At 55.0% G+C, this 18,973-nt stretch overlaps 2 protein-coding genes across 4 annotated transcripts in view; one reads left to right on the top strand and one right to left on the bottom strand.

Moving 5' to 3' along the window:
- Nucleotides 1-121: 121 nt before the first annotated feature.
- Slc5a10 (solute carrier family 5 member 10) overlaps nucleotides 122-18,973 on the bottom strand; it is a 50,071-nt gene continuing 31,219 nt past the window's right edge. For 2 of the 3 annotated variants that reach the window (XM_013347092.2, XM_005349902.2), the window contains 6 exons: nucleotides 5,392-5,499; nucleotides 3,301-3,451; nucleotides 916-1,084; nucleotides 611-826; nucleotides 340-397; nucleotides 122-228 (listed from right to left, as the gene is read on the bottom strand). In XM_013347092.2, coding sequence (XP_013202546.1) covers nucleotides 122-228; nucleotides 340-397; nucleotides 611-826; nucleotides 916-1,084; nucleotides 3,301-3,451; nucleotides 5,392-5,499 — 809 coding nt within the window. The remainder of the gene's footprint in view (nucleotides 229-339; nucleotides 398-610; nucleotides 827-915; nucleotides 1,085-3,300; nucleotides 3,452-5,391; nucleotides 5,500-18,973) is intronic. The other variant, XM_005349903.2, reaches the window with a different exon arrangement.
- The window catches only part of Fam83g (family with sequence similarity 83 member G), a 25,025-nt gene continuing 16,627 nt past the window's right edge, over nucleotides 10,576-18,973 (top strand). Inside the window, exon 1 of the mRNA XM_005349900.2 lies at nucleotides 10,576-11,134. Coding sequence (XP_005349957.1) covers nucleotides 10,610-11,134 — 525 coding nt within the window. The 5' untranslated portion in view covers nucleotides 10,576-10,609. The remainder of the gene's footprint in view (nucleotides 11,135-18,973) is intronic.

The following is an 18,973-nucleotide window of genomic DNA, read 5'->3' as shown; positions in this document are numbered from 1 at the left end:
CACTTGGTACTGACTACTGTAGAGCTGTGGACACACTGTTTCCTTGGGCCTCCATGGCCAGCCTAAGAAGGAGGGTGGCCCTGAGGACTGAAGCGCCCACATTCCCACTGGGGTGGCAGCATCAGGCAAAGTAGGCATAGAAGAAGATGTTGACACACATAAGGAAGATGGCGTTGAAATTGCACACGCGGGTCCAGAAGGCGCGTTTCTGGGGTGTCAGGTCATCGCCTACAGGAGGTTGAGGCAGGTCAGTGAGCGATACAGGCTATACTTGGGTGTCCATACCTCCAGCCCCAGCGTGGTGTTGGGATGAGGAGCAGTCCCAGGGGATCCACTTACCTGCTTTGGTTCCTATGGACGAGTCCAGAACCAGAGTCCACCAGGTTAGGTTTTCTATCTGCAGGGAGGAGGTGTGGCAAGACAGAGTGGCCCGGAAAGGAGCAGATCAGTTACAGAAAGAAGCTTCAAACAAAGACAGAGGTCTGGGCCAGGAAGGGTTAGGAGTCAAAGGTGGGAATGTCTGGAATCAGAGAGGAGCACAGAGACAGGATTCCGTCAGGTCAGGAATGGGGCCTGTGGTGCCTGGGGTCAGGGAACAGGACTGCCTCACCTGGCTTTGCTGAGGGGGCGGGCTCAGGAGGCTTCCAGCAGCCACCACAGCACAGGTGAGGAGGAAGAGGGCGATGGCAAAATGCAAGTAGTGCACGCTGCGGAGGAGGGCTGGCCCCGAGTCTGGCTGGCCGCAGGGGGGTTCCGGGTACAGGAATTCCAGGACCAGCCTCAGGGCACCCACCAGCAGCCCGGCCATTAGGCCCCAAAAGGCCCCCTAGGGAAAGGAGAGACAGAGGAAGACCTCAAAGGACTCGTGGGGCACCCTTTAAGGGGAACCCCACCGGACCTGTCTGGGCTACCCACCTGCTCATTGGCCCTCCTCCAGAAGATGCCCAGAACGAAGATGGCGGTGACAGGGGGCGCCAACGAGCTGGTCACCGACTGCATGTAGATGAAGAGCTGTCCACTGTTGGAGCCCTGCAGGACTGGGATCCAGGCCACGCTCACGCCTATGAGCACCACGATGACCAGCCTGCGGGTGGCCAGCCCTGCCTCAGCTTTGAACTTCCCTTGCTCTCCAAGACCTGCCTCTGGTTCCCTCTGCCCATTTCAGCGCAGGCCACCAGGGACCAAACGCTCCAGCTCCATCTCCTGCCGTGGCTCCCTGCGGCCCATGCGGCCATTTACTCAACCCTGCCCTTGCCTTCTCTGTGTGCCCCCAACTACAAGCACGCACGCGCTAGGCATTTGGGGGTCGGTGATTGTCACAGTGGTCCTCATACCTGGGGCCAACCTAGAGGGATTTAGAACACCTGCGGAAACTGCACAATCCCAGCCAGCATACTCTAGTCCCTTAACCCTCAACACTCGGCGGGTAACACCCCGCCTCCCACCTATCTGCTGCCCGCAGGCGCTTTGCTCCTCCCCAAGGCCTTGCTAGAAACTCTCCAGGCTTTGGGGCTGGCCTTGCAAACAGATCCACCGTCCTATGCCCAAAGGAACCCAGGGGCAGTGTGGGTCTGGGGGCTTCAAGGGGGAGCCTGGAAACTCAGAGGTTGAGTCACCCTGCCAGGGCTGTAATCACACCTGGCCGAGTCCTCTCCCCTCTCACTCAGGGGTACGGTGGGCAGGCGAGGCCGGTGACCGGCGCCGTGCAAGACCGACTGACTGGCTGTGTGCAGAAGGGTGGGTCCTTCCCCCACCTTCTCATTTTGCTTCAGGCCGGGCCCCGGGTAGAGGGTGGCAGAAAGAGGAGGTGCCGCTTTGATTGAGGCTAATTAACCCTTAGACTGGAGCACAGCTGGGCGTGGCCTCTTCAAAGCCTGGCGGTCTCCACAGACAAGCCCTGCACCCTCCAGCCGGAGGGCCTAGCAGCTCCTGAACTTCAATCTTCACGTTGCTGGCCTTCGGTTCAGGGGGCCCCTGGATGAGGAGGAGGCTGCCTCTTCCTAAAACAACCTCCAGGGGGTGCGCACACAGCCAATCTCATGAGTGTCTGGCATGGTGTGTGTGTGTGTGTGTGTGTGTGTGTGTGTGTGTGTGTGTGTGTTGGGGGTGGGGTGGGCTGAGTCCTCCGAATTGCTCAGTTAGACATAGAACTCCAAGGGAAGAGACAGAATGGGGCAGCTGCGAGGGAAGTAAAGGAGGAGGGTAGGGTCCTGAGCATCACTGTCAGCCTGCAATCCCAGCTTGCCTCTGGCTTAGAATGAGGCCAGCTAGGAATAGTCTGTTTCTGGGAGGCCAGGGGGGCATAGGCCAAGGTTGCTAGGGCCACTGGAGTCCTAGGCCAGAAAGCGGGGCTTGGAGATGCCCAGGCCCAGGGCCTGGGAGGTGGGAGTCTGAAGGGCTTCTTTCAAGGAAAAAGCTATCGTAGACAGACAGGCCTCTGGTCACACTGCAGCTGCAGAGAGGCAGGAGCAAACAGGTGGTCAGGTGTCATGTGACCAGGTCTGATAGGTCAGAACCTGAACTGCTAGAGAGGCCAAAGGCTCCCTTCCTGCAGATGAGCTCATGACACCCCGGCTCCCAGGCATGTCCCAACAGGGTTCTTCTCACAGAAGCTGGCTGCTTTGCATCACCATCACCGGAACAAGCGCTGGGAGAGCCCCTGCCCCAGGCTCCAGGAGGAAGACTGCAGTCAGCCCTTGTTAGTGAGCAGGGAGCAGGCACACGAGGAGGAGACCACTCTCCATTGCCCCACAGGCTCACAGTCAAGCACAGGGGCAGGGCGGAAATGTCCCGCAGGGAGGCTCATTTCGACATATTATGGCCCGACAGTGAGAGAGGGATCTAGTAGTGGTCTGGGGCGCGGTGGGGAGTGCTCAGTCTTTGTGGGGAGTATCTGGAGGGCTACCCAGAGGACAGAGGTGAGGCTGAGTGCTGGGTGGAGGAAAGAGAGCCAGCTGGAGGAAACAGTGGGTCCTCAGCTGGCCCAGGGTGTTGGAAGCCTGAGATTAGGGGCATCATTGTGGTCCGGGTGTGGCCAGTTTGAGGATTAGCTCTGGAATCCCAGGGTAGCCAGAGCAAACCAGAAGGCTCAGAAAGCTCTTTGGTGTAGTTGGGGAAGCAGAGTTGACTCCAGGTGAAGGAGTCAGCTCAGGAATGACAAGTGTACCCCAGATACTCTGGCCGCTTCCCTTCTTTCGCTGCTTAGCAAATTCCTATGCATCCTTCAAACCCCAAATCTGGTGAGGACTTCCCAGGCAGGTGGTGCTGCAGAAGCCCCACCATGCCCCGACCGTCCCATACCGGCCCACCAGCAGTAGCTCCCGCTCTCCTGCGCCTGGCCGCAACCGCCTCCAGATGTCCATGGTGAAGAGCGTGCTGCTGCTGTTAAAGATGGAGGTCAGCGATGACATGAGCGCAGCCATCATCACGGCTATCATCAGCCCTCGAAGACCTGCAGGCAGAACAGGGCCCCCACTGTGACCCTGCCTGGCTGGGAGTGAGCAGCCTGTGGCCCTGCTGTGGAGTAATCACCCCCATGGCAGGGCTGTTTTCAGCCCTGGTGTCTACCTTCTGCGGAGCCCGAGCTGACAATGCACTTTCCTTGCCCCCGATCCAACTGCCTTAGAGTGAGGAGCCCAGGACAGCCTCAGTTACCACGGCACAATGATGGGGATTGGGAGGGGAGGCGGGTGGCAAGCATGGGACCCTTTGCAGCGAGGTCACACCTGGGCAGTGTGGCCTAGTCTCTGGAACTCCTTGGCATGCCACTTCCTGTACACAGCAAGTCCCAGCAGGCATGATGGAGCCCTTCTTGACTCTGGGAGAGAGTCTTTGTGGAGGTGAGGGCATGAGAAACCCACCCTATTTTCTGTGAGTGAAAGGCCCCTGGCCAGGCAAGGCAACATTTTGGGAGTTAGGGGGCTCCAAAGGGCCCAAAGGACTCAGTGTTGTGGTGCTTTAGTTTGGTCACCTCCTGTGACTCCTCCCCTCTGCCTTCCAGAGTGGTGTTGATACACCTGACCTCAACTCCATAGCGTGACTTCTAGGCATCCCATGACCTGCTTTGTTTACTTCTCAGGAATGTGAATTAAGTCATGGTCCCCCCAAATATTTATCTACCCCCCCCTTGGTGCTTGGAAAGTAGTTGACTTGTTGCTCACTGTACCCATTTCTGAGACGGAGCTCAAGGCATAGAAAGGGCTGGTGGCCCAACAAGTGTCTGTCAGTGCTAGGCTGAGTCCTTAGCTCAGTATGGAAGGGGAGACACAGCCTGAGTACATGGTGCGGTCAGGTCCTGTCTCTGTTGTGTCATTAGGCTTAATCCTGGCCACAACCCTCAGGTTGGGTAGACTCATTATCCCCAATTTACACACAAGGGCACCAGGCTCTAAGCAGGGAAGTGGTGTGCTCCAAATAACCCCACTGGCACATAGCAGAGCCGAGGTCTGTTCCCAGGTGTGTGGACATCTGGGCTTGGCTCTGTGGGAAGGAAGGCGGGAGGCAGGGAAGAGTCTAGATTGCAGGGCTCATGGAGCTAGCTTAGGGTGGAACTTCCCCCAGTCCTGGATCATTGTTGCTGCTTGCACACCTCCCTGGCTGGGGAACTCACCAGTTAATACTAGAATAGCAGGGCTACCACAAAGACCATGGGGAAAGCCAAAACCTGTACCATGGCTCTTCTGTGCCATGGCAACAGTACCTTTGTGGGTGGAGCTCGTTCTTACAAATATGGGTGTTAAGGGTCCAGGACTCCAGATCTCAAAGGAGTAAGCAGTGGACTTCAGTTTGCATGACATCCTCAGCCTCAGTTTCCCCATATGAGAAGGTATTAGTAAAAAGGTGAAGACAAGGCAGTAGGTAGCCTTTCTCTGGAGGTGATACGCATGGTCAGGTCTGTAGTAGCTGGCATGCCTGTGGCCTTAGCAAGGTCACCTCACCTGTCTAGGGCTTTCTCTCTCTCTCTCTCTCTCTCTCTCTCTCTCTCTCTCTCTCTCTCCTTTAGATTGATTTATTTATGCGTGTGTGTATCTGCTTGCATGAGTTTATATGTATCACATGTGTGTGCAGGAGCCCTGAGAAGCCAGTATAGGGGATCAGATTCACTGGGATTGGAGTTACAAGTGAGCCACCATATGGGTACTGGAAACCAAACCCAGATCCTCTGCAATGTGTCTTAACAACATCTCTCCAACCCCAAGTCCCCATCTTTAAATGAAGATAAGCCCAGCTGAGCAGTCTGGGGAGAAAAAAGAACTGACATAGGGGAAGCCTGGGTTTTACTTACGGTCACTTCTGTCTGTCTGTTCAGATGGCACAGGGACTCACACAGAGCAGTAAATTCCAATCCTCAGTCACCAGGATCTATCACCTGTATATGACATGGGAACTCACCTATGGGCATCAGCTCCATGACCAGCTTTGGGTAGGCAATGTTGGAGCAGCCAATCTCAGCCCCACAGGCCCTCAGACACTCAGATGGTACCACACAGCCCACATCATCTGTGAGAAAACAATACCTGGGCATCACATACACACATACACCAGACTAGCCTGAGCTGCTCAGCGGCGGTCCCTCTGATTCCTCACCTCAGTTTCCCAGAGCTAGTCCTTGGGGCTCTGGCCCCTGTTATCGTCCCTGCCACTGCCTCCATTACTGGCCCTCATCTGGTTGTTTCCTGCTCCCAGCTCCAAGCCAGGGGCTACTGGCGGTGTGCCCTACCTGTGACCCTGTGCTGGTGCTTGCCGCTTCTACACCTGTCCACCTATCGATGGTCTTAACCACCCTCTTGAAGGTGGGAAGTAGAATCAGGAGAGGGGAGGCCAGACTTTTGGGAGGTGGCTGGTCCCATAACCTCTGTCGAGCACCCCAGCACCCAGGACCATCTTCCTTGCTTGTGCTTTTTTGCACACGCCCAGCATTTGGTGCCTCTGTGTCTCTGAAGGCACAGGCCCTCCTCCCTTGTGTGCTGCTGTCCTGTTGACACCCATGGCTGCCTTTGTTTATCCTCTGCTACTCCTCTGAGGTTCCTGACTGCCCCTACCTGTCCACCTGCTTAGAACTCCTGAGGTCCAGGATCAGTTCCTGTGGCTTGTTTACCATGCCACCTTCCTCACCAGCTCTGGAAGCACCCCAAGGGCAGACACCAGTTTGAATCATCCCCAGTTCCTGGCATCGCCCAGCCCAGGGCTGGGCCCAGAGGAGACAGTCTGAACTTTTGCTGAATGAAGGAATGAGTAAGTGAGAGGAGGGAGGAGGGCGGAAGGACGGAGGAAGAGAAGGGAGAAAGGTTCCCAGGAAGAGCCCCACGTAGTTCAGGTACTTTCTCCCATCTCCTCTCCCAGGGGGTTTACAGTCCTGGGGAAGTCCCAGAACAGAGCCTGGGACTCTGGCAGGCTCCTGAGACCTCATGGGCCCGAGTCTTAGAGACGATTTGCATCCTGGGCCCAGCCCTGCCAGTTCTGCCACTGGAGACCCAACCCTCCTGGGAGGCAGGGACAGCATCCCAACACATAATGACTCTTAAAGCCAGGTGAGGGGATCCCCCAAATTCACCGTGCCTCACCCAGACTCCTCACCGCCCCTTCTGTCTACCAGTCTGCCCGTGGCCTGTCCTGCTCACCATCCCCATGTTCCACAGAGGGTCACAAGGCTCAGACTGTGCCAAACCTTGACCCTTTGGGCACCTTCATTCCCCCACACCTCTGTCCCGCCCCTCCCCCGCAGGCGGCACTCAGGCTTTTGTGGGCATCTTTGAGCCTCTGTATCTGCTGTTCCCTTTCTTTGGAACGCCCCTCCCTCCTCATAAACCCAAGGAATTTAAATTCATTCTTCTGATCTCACGGACGTTTGGCTTCCCCAGGTCTGGTAGCAATATCCTCCTCAGCACCAATAACCTTCCAACTTCTGTCAGCCCTGCTCCCCACCAAGGTTGTAGGGTCCCTGGGAGACTCCTGGGTTTCAGTCATGCCTAGCACAGCCAACATATGGCAAATACTGGCCAAGTTTGTTGACCAACTGAATGGCCCTCTCTTAAAGGAGCTGCCAGGCACACTGCCTCAAGGGCAGTTAAGGTCCTCACGACATTCCACCAGGCACATTCGCCCATCTCTGGGAGCCAGCTCAGAGGCTGTTTGGCTAGTAAGTGCTGGAAACAGGCATGTCGGCCCCAGTTAGAAACCGGTTTCCCCAGACCCTTGCTGTATGATGCAGAGTGATCCTTTAATGTCTCTAAGGTTGTTTCCTCTTGTACAGGACAAAAACTTAACCTCAACTCAACCATCAAACCTTATGTAAACTTAGCTCAAAATGGATCATGGATTTTATGCGGACTATTAACCAGTGATTGAGCTTTGGGGAGTAGGTCAAAAGTGATATTACAGCAAAAGCATGATCTGTGACAGGCAAAACCGATGAAGTGACACTATCGAAACGCACAACTTCTGCTCTGTGTGATACCTGTGAAGAGGCCAGAGACACACACACTGCACACTGGAAGAGACCACACACCCTCCACATGCCAGACAAAGACTCTGTATCTACAGTACATAAGAGCACTAGAAACTCAGCACCAGAGAGGAATCTATCAAGAAATGGGAAAAGCTACGAGCAGAACCCCACTGAGAACATACACATGGCAAACGAACACCTGAGACGTTCAATGGCTGCCCTGGCTAGTTTTATGCCAACTTGACTTAAGTCAGAACCATGTGAGGAGGTCAGGCTGTAGGTAAGCATGCAGGGCATCTTCTTAAATAGTGATTGATGTGGGCGGGCTCAGTCAGTGTGGGCGGTGCCACCCTGGGCTGGTGGGCTTGGGTTCTGAAAGAGAGCAGTACTGAGAAAGCCCTGGAGAGCAAGACAGTACACAGCGCTTTCTTGCGGCCTCTGCTTCAGTTCCGACTTCCAGGTTCTGGCCTTGAGTTCCTGCCCTGACCTTCCTGGAGCATGGACTGCTACCTGGAAGTATAAGGAAAATAAACCCTTTTCTTCCCAAGTTGCTGTTGGTCATGGTGTTTCATCAGAGCAGTAGGAACCCTAACTGAGACATCAACAAAAGTCATCATGAGTACAGTTTATAGCATAGTAAGACCACTGAGGCCAACCAGTGGTGGCGCACACCTTTAATCTCAGCATCTGGGAGGCAGAGGCAAGTGGATCTTTGTGAGTTCAAGACAGCCTGGTCTACAGAGGTAGTTCCAGGACAGCTAGGGCTACAGAGAAACCCTGTCTCAGAAGAAGAAAAAAAAAGCCTATTGAGCTATAGAGTGCTTGCATGAGCAGCTAGGCTCCATCCCCTGCCACTGCAAAATGAATAAATAATAAATAAATAATAACCACACCAAAATACTATACAATTATGCAAATGGTGAGCACGTGTTCGCCTTGCTGGTGGGGCTAGAAGATGGCCCAGAGCTCTAGGCTGCATCCTGGAAATGTACTAATGACACTGTCATCCTCAGAGGACCAGAAGGGAGAAAATTGCAGCCAGGGTTAGGGTGAGAACCTGGATGCCTAGTTCTAATGAGTAAGGTCTCTGCAGTGGTACAGTTCTGCTATTCCAGGCTGGCCTCAAGCCTGCAATCCTCCTGCCCCAGCATCCCAAGTCCTGGGACTGTCAATGTGCACTGCCCTGAACATCTTGATGGTAACGACTGTTACACAAATCTATACATATGACAACACTGTATACCCTCCCAACACACACACACACACACACACACTCATATGCACACACAGACACACACAGAGAGACACACACACAGAGAGACACACACAGTACTAATGAGATCTGATGCAGTTTTGTGGATGGCACCAGAGACTTTTCTGGCTGAGACAGTTATGTCATGATATACCACTGTGGGAAGTGGTAAAAGGTACCCAAAACGTCCCTGTTCACTTTTTACAACTTTATGTGACTTGACCAAGAGTGAGGCAGATAAAGAGCCTTCCAGCCTGGAGGCCAGGTTCCTTAACGAAACTCTACAGTGGTAAGAACAAGAGGACAAACTGAAAACCAGCACAGTTTTGCTGGGAGTCCAAGATGCACACCCCTGCTTTGCTAGGCTCCTTGGGAATGGGAGAAGGGGTGATTCAGGTAGGCTAGAGGGGAAAGGTATGGAAAGGAGCAGGTATGGAAACACAGTGTTCTGCTGGGCGGTGGTGGCGCACACCTTTAATCCCAGCACACGGGAGGCAGAGACAGGCGGATCTCTGTGAGTTCGAGGCCAGTCTGGTCTACAAGAGGACAGGCTCCAAAGCTTCTCAGAGAAACCCAGTCTCGAAAAACAAACAAACAAACAAAAAACCAAACCAAAATAACAAAACCCAGTGTTCATAGGTATAAGTCCTGATATGGATGAGGGCCCAAAAGTTGGGGTGGAGGGCTTGGACCTTGGGGATCAATGATGAAACCCTGTGTACTAACTACACTTGAGGGGCAGCAGATGCAGGGCAAGGAGGGCTTCCAGGCTAATGGGCAGTGGCAATGTGTCTGGGGGGGTACAAGGATGCTATGAGACATCTCAGTCAGATAAGTCCAGGGTCCACTGGGATTCAAACCAGCTCCATCCTGGCCAAGAGCTGGTGGATGGTTGGGAAGACAAGGCAGGATTGGGCCTGGTGCCCTGTAGCTAAAAGCTTCAGGGAAGGAGTCTGCAGAGTTTATTGAGTTTTGCCAATTTGCACCTGACACCCTGCCCTCAGATGTGAACCCAACGTTCTCCATTGCTGGGGGACACTTAGCCAAGAGCTGGGTCTGAGCACAGCCTGGTCCTGTTCACCCTTCCCTGCCGCAGGGTTTAGGCACATGCGGTGCTCCAGGGCATGACAGGTGGGTATGTTAGCTCTGCGGACATCAAAAGTGTGGAAGCAGTTGGAGGGAGAGGGGTTTCAGTCCATGAACCAACTCTCTCTTCTCAATTGGACAGCTGAGCATCACACCTGCGAGAAGACAAAACTGGGCCAGGGCTGAATCAGGATCGCCAGCAAAACTGGGGCGGAGGAAGGTTTCTGTGCGGCCCGAGGCAGCAAACTGTCCAGCCTTACTCTGTCTGTGGAAGATGAATCAGCTTCCGGCCCCGCCCTCAGGGCCGCACGTGACCCCAGGTGAGGGCGGAGGGGCTGGGAGGGACCGCCCTTAGTCACCGGCCGTCCAGCCCGCTGCCACTACCAGCGCCTGTGGTTCCTGGGGTCGCCAGCTCTGCACGGCGCCACCTGCCCGGTAAGCTATTCCCTCCTCCGGGCAGGCCTCCGGGTTTGCGAGCCTCCCTTCCAGAAGCCCGATCGAACTTGGCGCCCCTGCTCTTACTCCAGACTGGGGCGGGGTTCCCCGGCAGCCCCAGCTTATTCCCAGGGCTCCGCGAACCTCAGGCGGATCCCAAGAGGCGAACCTCGGCCCTGGACGGTCGGCTCCCTTCCCACGCCCCGCCCACCCGCCCCGCCCCCGCGGCCCCGCCCCGCCCATGCCGCTCTGCCCCCGCCCACACCCGCCCTCTGACCCGGTCCCCGGTCTTCTGCTGGTTCCCCCAGGTGCGGTTCGCAGAGGCGCTGCGGCCGTGAAGCTCGAGAGCGCGGTGCCCGTCGGGCGGCGTTCCCACAGCGAGGGCCGCCATGGCCTTCTCCCAGGTGCAGTGTCTGGACGACAACCACGTGAACTGGCGCTCCAGCGAGTCGAAGCCAGAGTTCTTCTACAGCGAGGAGCAGCGGCTAGCCCTGGAGGCCCTGGTGGCCCGCGGTCGCGATGCCTTCTACGAGGTGCTGAAGCGCGAGAACATCCGCGACTTTCTGTCGGAGCTGGAGCTCGCGCGCATTGTGGAGGCCATCGAGGTGTACGACCCGGGCTCCGAGGACCCGCGGGGCTCGGGCCGCCGCCCCGAGCCCCAGGACAACGGCGGCGCGGATGCCAGCGAGGATGCCAGCGCGGCGGGAGGACCCCCAGCCACGGCCGAGCCGCAGCCCTCGCTGGAGTACTGGCCCCAGAAGTCGGACCGCTCCATCCCGCAGCTGGACCTGGGCTGGCCTGACACCATCGCCTACAGGGGTGTCACCCGGGCCAGCGTCTACATGCAGCCACCCATCGACGGACAGCCGCACATCAAGGAAGTGGTGCGCAAGATGATCAGCCAGGCGCAGAAGGTGAGGCGCCAAGGCGGGACCCGGTTCACCCAGCATGCATGGTAACCCCGACGGCTCGGGGACCGCGGACTGACCTCTTGGTTGCCTCTTCCTGCGGGTGGCAGCCGAATGCCCATCTCTAGCAGGTGGAACTGGGCGCAAAAGGCGTCTGTGTACGGCTGAAGGGTTTCTGAACCCCTCGAATGCATTGCAGGAGTGGAGTGGGAGGACTCTGGGCTTTCTCTCTCAGCCACTCTCCCTTGCCTCGCCTCAGATCTGTTAGAAGATAGAAGCTCACACACACACATGAGCTTGCTAGAAGGGGCTACGGGAGAGGCTGGTCTGAGGTCCTGAGAAAATCTGCCTGCTTCCTCCTAGATGTGCTGAGTGTCTGGCTGCCAGCTGTTCGGCTTCACTGAGCCCTTTTACGAGGGGCAGGAGCAGCTGCTGTCCAGTCCAGGGTGCCTGAATGAATGGGGTTCCACGAGTTCTCACCTGTGGGAGAGGTGACAGTGTCTGCTTGGGTTGTGGTGTGTCATCGGGAGACTTCTCAGGCCTCGTCTGGATTGCCTGACACCCACTGGGTTGTACAGTGCCCTGGCTATGTGTGGCTGCTCCACACTGACACACTGACACACATCTTGAGAAACAGTGTATACGGCTTGTCCACACAGCCAAACCATAACTGGGTGGCAGGGACTGTGAGTGGAGGCGTGCCTGATTGGACAGGTTAAGGTGTTGCAAACTGTGTTCTGTCTGGAGCAGGTCTGGTGGCAGTGAGAGGGTTCCTAGCTGGGTCTGACCCCCTTCACTGTTCAGGTCCAGAATGGAGCAGTCAGCATACAAGGCTAGATGCTCACTCTGGGGACTGTCCTGGCTGACAGGGCCTGGGGAGCTCCTGGGCAGAGAGACCAGAAGTGGGTCCGTAACTGGTGATCTGGCTGGTTTCCAGCAGCTAGAGGCTCTGTCCATAGCACCACTAGCTGAGGGTTTCTACTCTGTAGGCACAAACCACCTCTCTGGCCATTGTGATGGTGGAGTATTGGGTGGCAGGAATGAGGAAGGACTGGATAATCTTCTGGACACCTGGCAGTAGTTGGGAATCTGTTGCCCCTAAAAGGGCCTGGGGTGACGCCCACTTGTGGCAGAGTCCAGTCCCTTGAGAGGAGGAATAAAGACCCTGAATGGGGCCCGACCTACTGTGCCAGCGCTCTCACGGCAGGTAGGAGGCAGCTGCCACTTTCCGGCTTGGCCTGGGAACAGTTACAGGCTCTAATCTTCTACAGACAGAATGACAGAGCCAGCCAGTGATAGGGGCAGATAGGGGTGCCTGGGGCCAAATTGTACCCTTAGGGTTTCCTGTCCACATCCTTGTGACCACAGCAGAGATGTCTCCGTCCCTACAAACCTACAGCTTCATATTCATCCTGTCCCACTTCTCCAAGGTTATTGACGACACCTGTCGAGGGTGACAGCCAGGAAGACATTTATCTTAGTGAGCCCCATCTCTGTGGCACTGTAGTGGGTGACCTCCTACTGCCCATCAAGGAGAGGCATTGCCCTCAGTTTCCTAGATTTGGAGCCTGTTTCCCGTAGCAGGGAGTCCCTGAGGGTCCTGAGAATTGACAGCGGCCTTCCCATCTTACAGAGATCAAAGATTTGTTCACAGCCCTGCTGTGCAGTTTTGAGCTAGGCCTCTCCCTTGTGGGCCCGTGTGAGTCCCTGTTCCCCCACTTCTGCTCTGTGGCCCACACAATACGCGAGGAGGCTGTAATAATAGCTTCATGGAGTGTGAGCACTTTATAATCTCAGGTGATGCTGCTATCTGTCTCTTTTTTCACACGGTAGAAACTGAGGCCAGACTGGTTGGGCGTCTCTGTCCAAGGTCACTTAGTCCTGTTGTACTCCAGAACCTAGCCTGGCCTAGTAGAACAGTGGCCAGCAGGACCTGAGAGAGGCAGCTGACCTAGGTGGCCAGAGTCTTTACCTCCTAACTGCTGCTTCCCAGCCTCCTGGGGCAGGCCCAGATGCCAGTGGGTGCTGACGGAGCGCTTTGCCCGCCCTCTCCGTGCTCCTCCCTCTAGGAATGCTTCTATCTTATCTGTTGCCATGAGTCACCTCTTGCCCACCTCCCCTTTTCACCCTATGCCAGTGCTAGGGAAACCCCAGCCTCCTAGGGTTGGGATGGAGGTGGGGATGCTGACTAGCCCTTTTCCATGGGGACTTCTGCAGCATGGCTGCTGGCATTGAGTCACCCTGCCAGTAGTCAGCACAACTGACAGACCCTGGGGCAAGGAAATGACACAGCACACACTCAGCTCCCGCCACCTCAGCCACCTCTAGTGGCCATGTTCCTGTCAGGATTACTCTGCTGCATCCTCCCTTCCCTGAAGACCGAAATGGTTTGACTAGGAAGGGCCTGGAGTGTTGGAGCAGGCCATAGTGCTGTCTCCCTATGAGACTGGACCAGCCCCGGCTCCTCCCTCAGTCCTGATCATTCTGTCTGTGCAGTGGGTACAGACATTGAAGACTGGAGGGTCCCCTTGGTCCTGCCGTCACCTGCAGGACCTAAACTCATCTGGAACAGAGAATAGTGGGGTCCCCTGCATCATGCTGTTTTGGTTGTGTGTCCGTGAGCTTATATGCTCTGCACTGCTGTCCAATGGCAATGAGCTCCCCTCTGAGGCTGCCCCTGCCTACCCTCCCCCACCCCTCTTCCACCCTTAGGCTGGGAGGAACCTCCCCTGGGCTCCAACCGCATACCAGAGGCCTGTAGCATCACGCCTGGGAGGGATGAGAGCTGAGCGAGTGTGGCCTCCAGAGGGTGAGGCTGGGTAGGGTTGGGCCTCAGGATCTTCCAGCAGATCCCAGCGCCCACCCCAACAAGGACTGACTCCTAGATCCCCTTACCAGCCCAGGGGCATTGTGAGTTATAGCTTTTCCAAGTTACTGTGGAGGACACAGAAGGAAGCTGAGGTGTAGGAGCTGGCCCTCAGCTAGGCCCAGATTTATGTCTTCCAGCCAGGGCTTAGGTGTGGAGGTCCAGAGACCTCTGTGTTCCTGCCCAGGGCCACACAGCAGGAAGAAAGTGGAACCAAGTTCCATGATGCCCGATTGACCTCACATCTTCCTGTCAGGTCCCTGCCTTTACACTCTGGAGTCCTGGCCTGCCTCTTGGCTCCAGGAGAATAAAGGCAGCATAATGAGGCATTTATTAAATACCAACTATATGCCAAGTGCTGACAGGCACTTTACCTGCTCTGTGTAGTCCTCACCGCGGCTCCATAAAGTAGGTGTTGCCTCCATTGTCCACAGAAGGAACCCAAGGTTTGGTGGCTCAGAACTGTGGACTGGAGGATCTGGGCTGCAGGCTCTGTGCAACCATTAGGCCCAGTTCCCGGCCTGCTTGGCTCGGAGCAGTGAAAGCATGTTCACAGGCTCTTGAGCCCCTAGACACTGGGCTGCCAGAGGTAGAGGAAGGCTGAAATGGGGAGCCACAGCTATGCCCAGTCCCCCTGGAGACCATATCCCTCAGCACCACAGGCTAGTTGCACAACACATCATAAAGGTTCAGTCAGCGTTGGCCTGAGTGCCTTCCATAGTATTGTAAGGGCACATATGTCATCTAGTGCTGCCGTTCTGTCCAAGTTTGTGAGCATACGTACGTCTGCAGACAGCATCTGACAGTGTATGCCTCAGGATGTGTCCTATTTATTCGGTGGCACATGACTGCACCAAAATAGCCCCCAACACAGAGGCTTCTGTGGGCCAGGAGCTGCCTTCTGCCTGCTGTGGCAGCTCCCGCCTTGGGCCAGGCCGCACCTGTTGGGGTGGGAGCCATCAGATAGCATAATCCCAGGTGTTGGCTCCAGACTTCTCCAAGGCTCCCCACCCCACGGTAGGCACCTGCATCTTAATGGAGAGTTGAGATGTTCTCTGCCCGGAAGGAGCCCTTCTGCTATTCCAATGGGACCCTGCCGCCTGCTTACATCACAGATGAGACCAAAGCACAGAGTGGGATGGAGCTTTGGGTCTTTGGTATGGCTGGGCCTGGACTGGGTTCCATGGCGCTCCAAGTCATTGTAGTTGGAAAGGTTACCCTGAAACTGAAGGTCACCCCATGGACTGAGAGAGGCCCTAGATCGCCTGCCATTTGACCACTACTAGGGTTCACAGCTGATCCCCCTGGACAGACCCCAGACAGGCTGGTACCTTCCAGGGTACACTCCATGTGGGATGTGGGGAGGACTGGCTTCAGTGTCAGGCAGGCTCAGGTCCAAGCCCAGTTCTGTCTTGTCTGTGGCGACTCCTGAGAGTTCTGCACTTCTGCGCTGGGTCAATCTCAGTAAGACTGACACTTGCTTGTCAAAGTCTAGGTGAGGTTTAAATGACCACAGGAGAGCATGAGTTGTCCCTCAGCGTGTTGTGGTCCCATGGGAGGTGGTGCCGTGCTGTGCCCAGTAAAGCCAGGTCTCTTCCTTCACTCCCTCTACCTTCATATTCACCAAGAGCCACTCAGGGTAGTCTTGTCAGTGTCACCTCCATGGCTCTACAGCCCCGTTTCCAGCCTCACTGAGCCCCAGGGACGGAGAGAAGTCTGGTCTTCCTGGGGTGCAGGGAGCCCCTGAACAGAGTTTGTAGAGTGACCAGCATGGCTTCTTGTCTGTGACTTGCTGGCCGCAGCCCTCCTCTAATTGGCTTTAATGAGGCTTCCTTCTAATAGGTGGCATGTTCCCAAGCAGCAGCTGGCTTCCGGTCTGGAGAGGGGGGTACTTGGAGGTCCATCCTATCTTCATAGCACTGTAGCAGGTAGAGAAACTGAGTCCTGGAGTGGGAAAACACCCAGGAAGGCAAGGCAGGGTAGGGCAGGGCAGGGCTGGACAGGTTGAGGCAGGTGTATTTCAGGATAAGGTGGGCTCTGGGAGATGGTGGCATGGAGTCAGAGCTAGGAAAGATACATGATCCTGACAGTGGGAGAATGCAACCCTGGGTTGTCACTGTGTCTCTGGGAAGTGCAACACTCTCTGGTTCCCTACATGTGAATGTTGGTGACCTACTATTCGTCCTGTGGCTTGGCTCAGACCTCTCCACTCCAAGAAGAGTTCCGCCGTACTACTAGAACACAAGATAGGGCAGGAAAATCATTCTTCTGTCTCCATCCTCTTCATTGATGGAGAGAGGGAACGCCTGGGCTTCCACCATGGAGTTGGCTGCAGTCCCCAGCCTCAGTTTCTTATCTATACAGGGGGGTGATTGCTGCAGTGCACAGCCTGCCAGGAACAAAATCTTGCAGCTTTGTGCATCTGTTTTTATGTTAGCTTCAGTTTTGAAAGTTATTTTCCCTCACCATCTACTTCTAGTTGGACGGTTTGTTTTCATTTGGCGCTCAAAAGACTTGGTGCGCTGCCTCTTCTCGCTGACTGGTAGGATGTCAGCTTGGCTCAGTTCCTCCATATGCAATGATCTGTTTTCCTTCTGGCTTTTCTTTAGATCCCATCTTGCTGATTTTGAGTGATTGGTTTTGTGTGCTTTAGCAGTTTTTCTCCCGTCTCTTCTGTGTGTGTCATTGAGTCTGTGGACTTCCATTTTTATCAAGTGAAGAAGTACAGTTGAGTAGTTATTTGGTCACGTGTGTTTCTCATCGCTCTCCCACTCCACCCCTACAGTGAGCTGAGGCTCCAGCTGTCTATTAAACTCCTTGAAGCTAGCCAGGGGTACTGGCAGCATACTGTTTCTTCAGTCTTTCTCTGTGTGACATCGGGATACTTGGTGCTGCTGTGTCTTCCATGATATCTAACCTACTATTTATGCCATCCAGTATACATTTTCATTTTGTGTTCGTTTTTTTTATTCTTCTGTACCTTTATTTATTTTGGCAGGGTCTCTCCATAGTTCTGGTTGTCTTGGAACTCACTCTGTAGACGAGGTTGTTCTCAGTCTTTACAGAGATCTGCCTGCCTCAGCCTCCTGAGTGCTGAAATTAAAGGTTGCTCTGCCTCATTGTGCCCCTTCAGTGAGTCTTGTTTTCCCATTTCTTTGTCTGTATTGTAATTCTCTATTGAATATCAGAAACAGTGGATTTTCTGTTGTAGGCTCTGGTGTGTATTTTTTAAAAGTACTTTAGAGCTTTGCTGTAGAATGGAATGAAGTTTCTTAGAATCAAACACTTTTGGGGGGATGGGGTGTAGGCTGTGGGTGGAACCCAGTCCTCAGCATACCTAAACCTTGATAGGAAGGTACAAAATAGACTTTAGGATAGAAGCTGGTCCATCAGCCCACTGAGCACACCAAGCCCCGAGAGCTTTACCACTTCTGGAATACATATGCTGCCATCTGTGCCACTTGCCTGCCATACTGACAAGCACTGGAACAGGGAGCCGGGCTGTTGACATGTGGCTCTTTGGCAGAGGTTTGTCCGTACTTGGTTCAAGACTTCCTTGCTCACTACCTAGGCAGCATCCTTTTTTGGCCTATCTACAGGCTCCATGTATCAGGATGACTTCTGCCCTAGCTTGGGAGACAGGAGCTTCCCGTGGTCCTGTATGAGGATCATCTATTACTGTAGCTGCCCCTAGGGGCTCCTCCCAGCCTGGATGTTTCCTTCCATGAGTGAGCTATCCCGTTGCCAGCTGACCGTGTGAGGGGCCCTGAACAGCTCTCCAGCTGTGGGCAAAATCAGCAGATGGCGTTGGAGACAGCCTGTATCAATGCTCAAGGCTGGATGTCTTCGGGGAGAGGAACCAGTGGGGTCAGGATTCTCAGGAGAGGTGTGTCAGAAGCTGGGCCAGTACCCCAGCAGTTTTCAATTATGTTCAGACCAGCCAGCTGCCCCACCTGCCCTTCCTCTCTGGCACTTGTGGGGAAACCTGTCCATCCACTGTCTCACGAGGACACTTTGCTCTACTGGGTGAGATTTAGAGACACAGGGGCCTGGAAGAAGCCACTGCGGGTGTTGGGAACTCTGGGCTGGTGTCAGCACCTGGCGAGGCTGGAGCCTATGAGACTCTTTGAAGAGCAGCTACCAAAATGTCCTTTCACAGACCCTGTTGACATGGCAGGATGCTCCAGCCAGCCCATGCAGACCCCGCTGGGCTGTGGGCAGGTGCCAGCAAGGAAAGGACAGGCTCTGATAGCTGGTCCACCATCCCGTTTCATAGATGTGGAAACTGAGGGACCTAAGACAGGAGATGGCTAATACCAGGCCTCGAATGCTGCAGAAGCTCTGGGGCCACACTGCCTGTCTCACTGATAGATGGAAACTTCCTGAGAACTGCCCAGTCAGGACAGGACACCCTTGATAAGCTCACAGTGTCACAGATGAGCTAGGCAGCCAAACAGGTAACTAGGTGGTCTTGAGGCGCAGTGCTTCCGTGTCCTCTCCTGTGAATGGGAGGGAAAACTGCTGGTTGCTGCATTTGTCAGGACCCTAGAGGTATGGCGCTGGTGTCAGGAACTGTGAACCCTAGACATCCCAGCCTGGGAGGAGGGGTGCAAGGCAGGGCAGACTTGTTTCAGCTTCTGTCACTGACTGCCTCCACGTTGCCATCTACAAAGCCAGTATATCCTAACATGTCCCAAGATTTCTCAGGGAACCTTTGTGGCCTGACCATGGACAGAACAAGATGTGAGATTTCTGGGCGGTAACAAGAAGCTTTCTCCTAGCATTACCTCACATAACAGAGCACTGTGAGCACCTGTTTTCAACATCACCTCAGACTCTGGAAACACCAGGCAGCCTTCCCCTCCAGCATCACCTCAGATCCCAGGAGCACCAGAGAGTCCTCCCTCCCAACATCACCTCAGATCCCAGGAGCACCAGAGAGTCCTCCCTCCCAACATCACCTCAGATCCCAGGAGCAC

This window comes from Microtus ochrogaster, chromosome 7, assembly GCF_000317375.1.
Source record: "Microtus ochrogaster isolate Prairie Vole_2 chromosome 7, MicOch1.0, whole genome shotgun sequence".
NCBI lineage: Eukaryota > Metazoa > Chordata > Mammalia > Rodentia > Cricetidae > Microtus > Microtus ochrogaster.
This window is presented reverse-complemented; position numbering and strand designations above follow the sequence as displayed.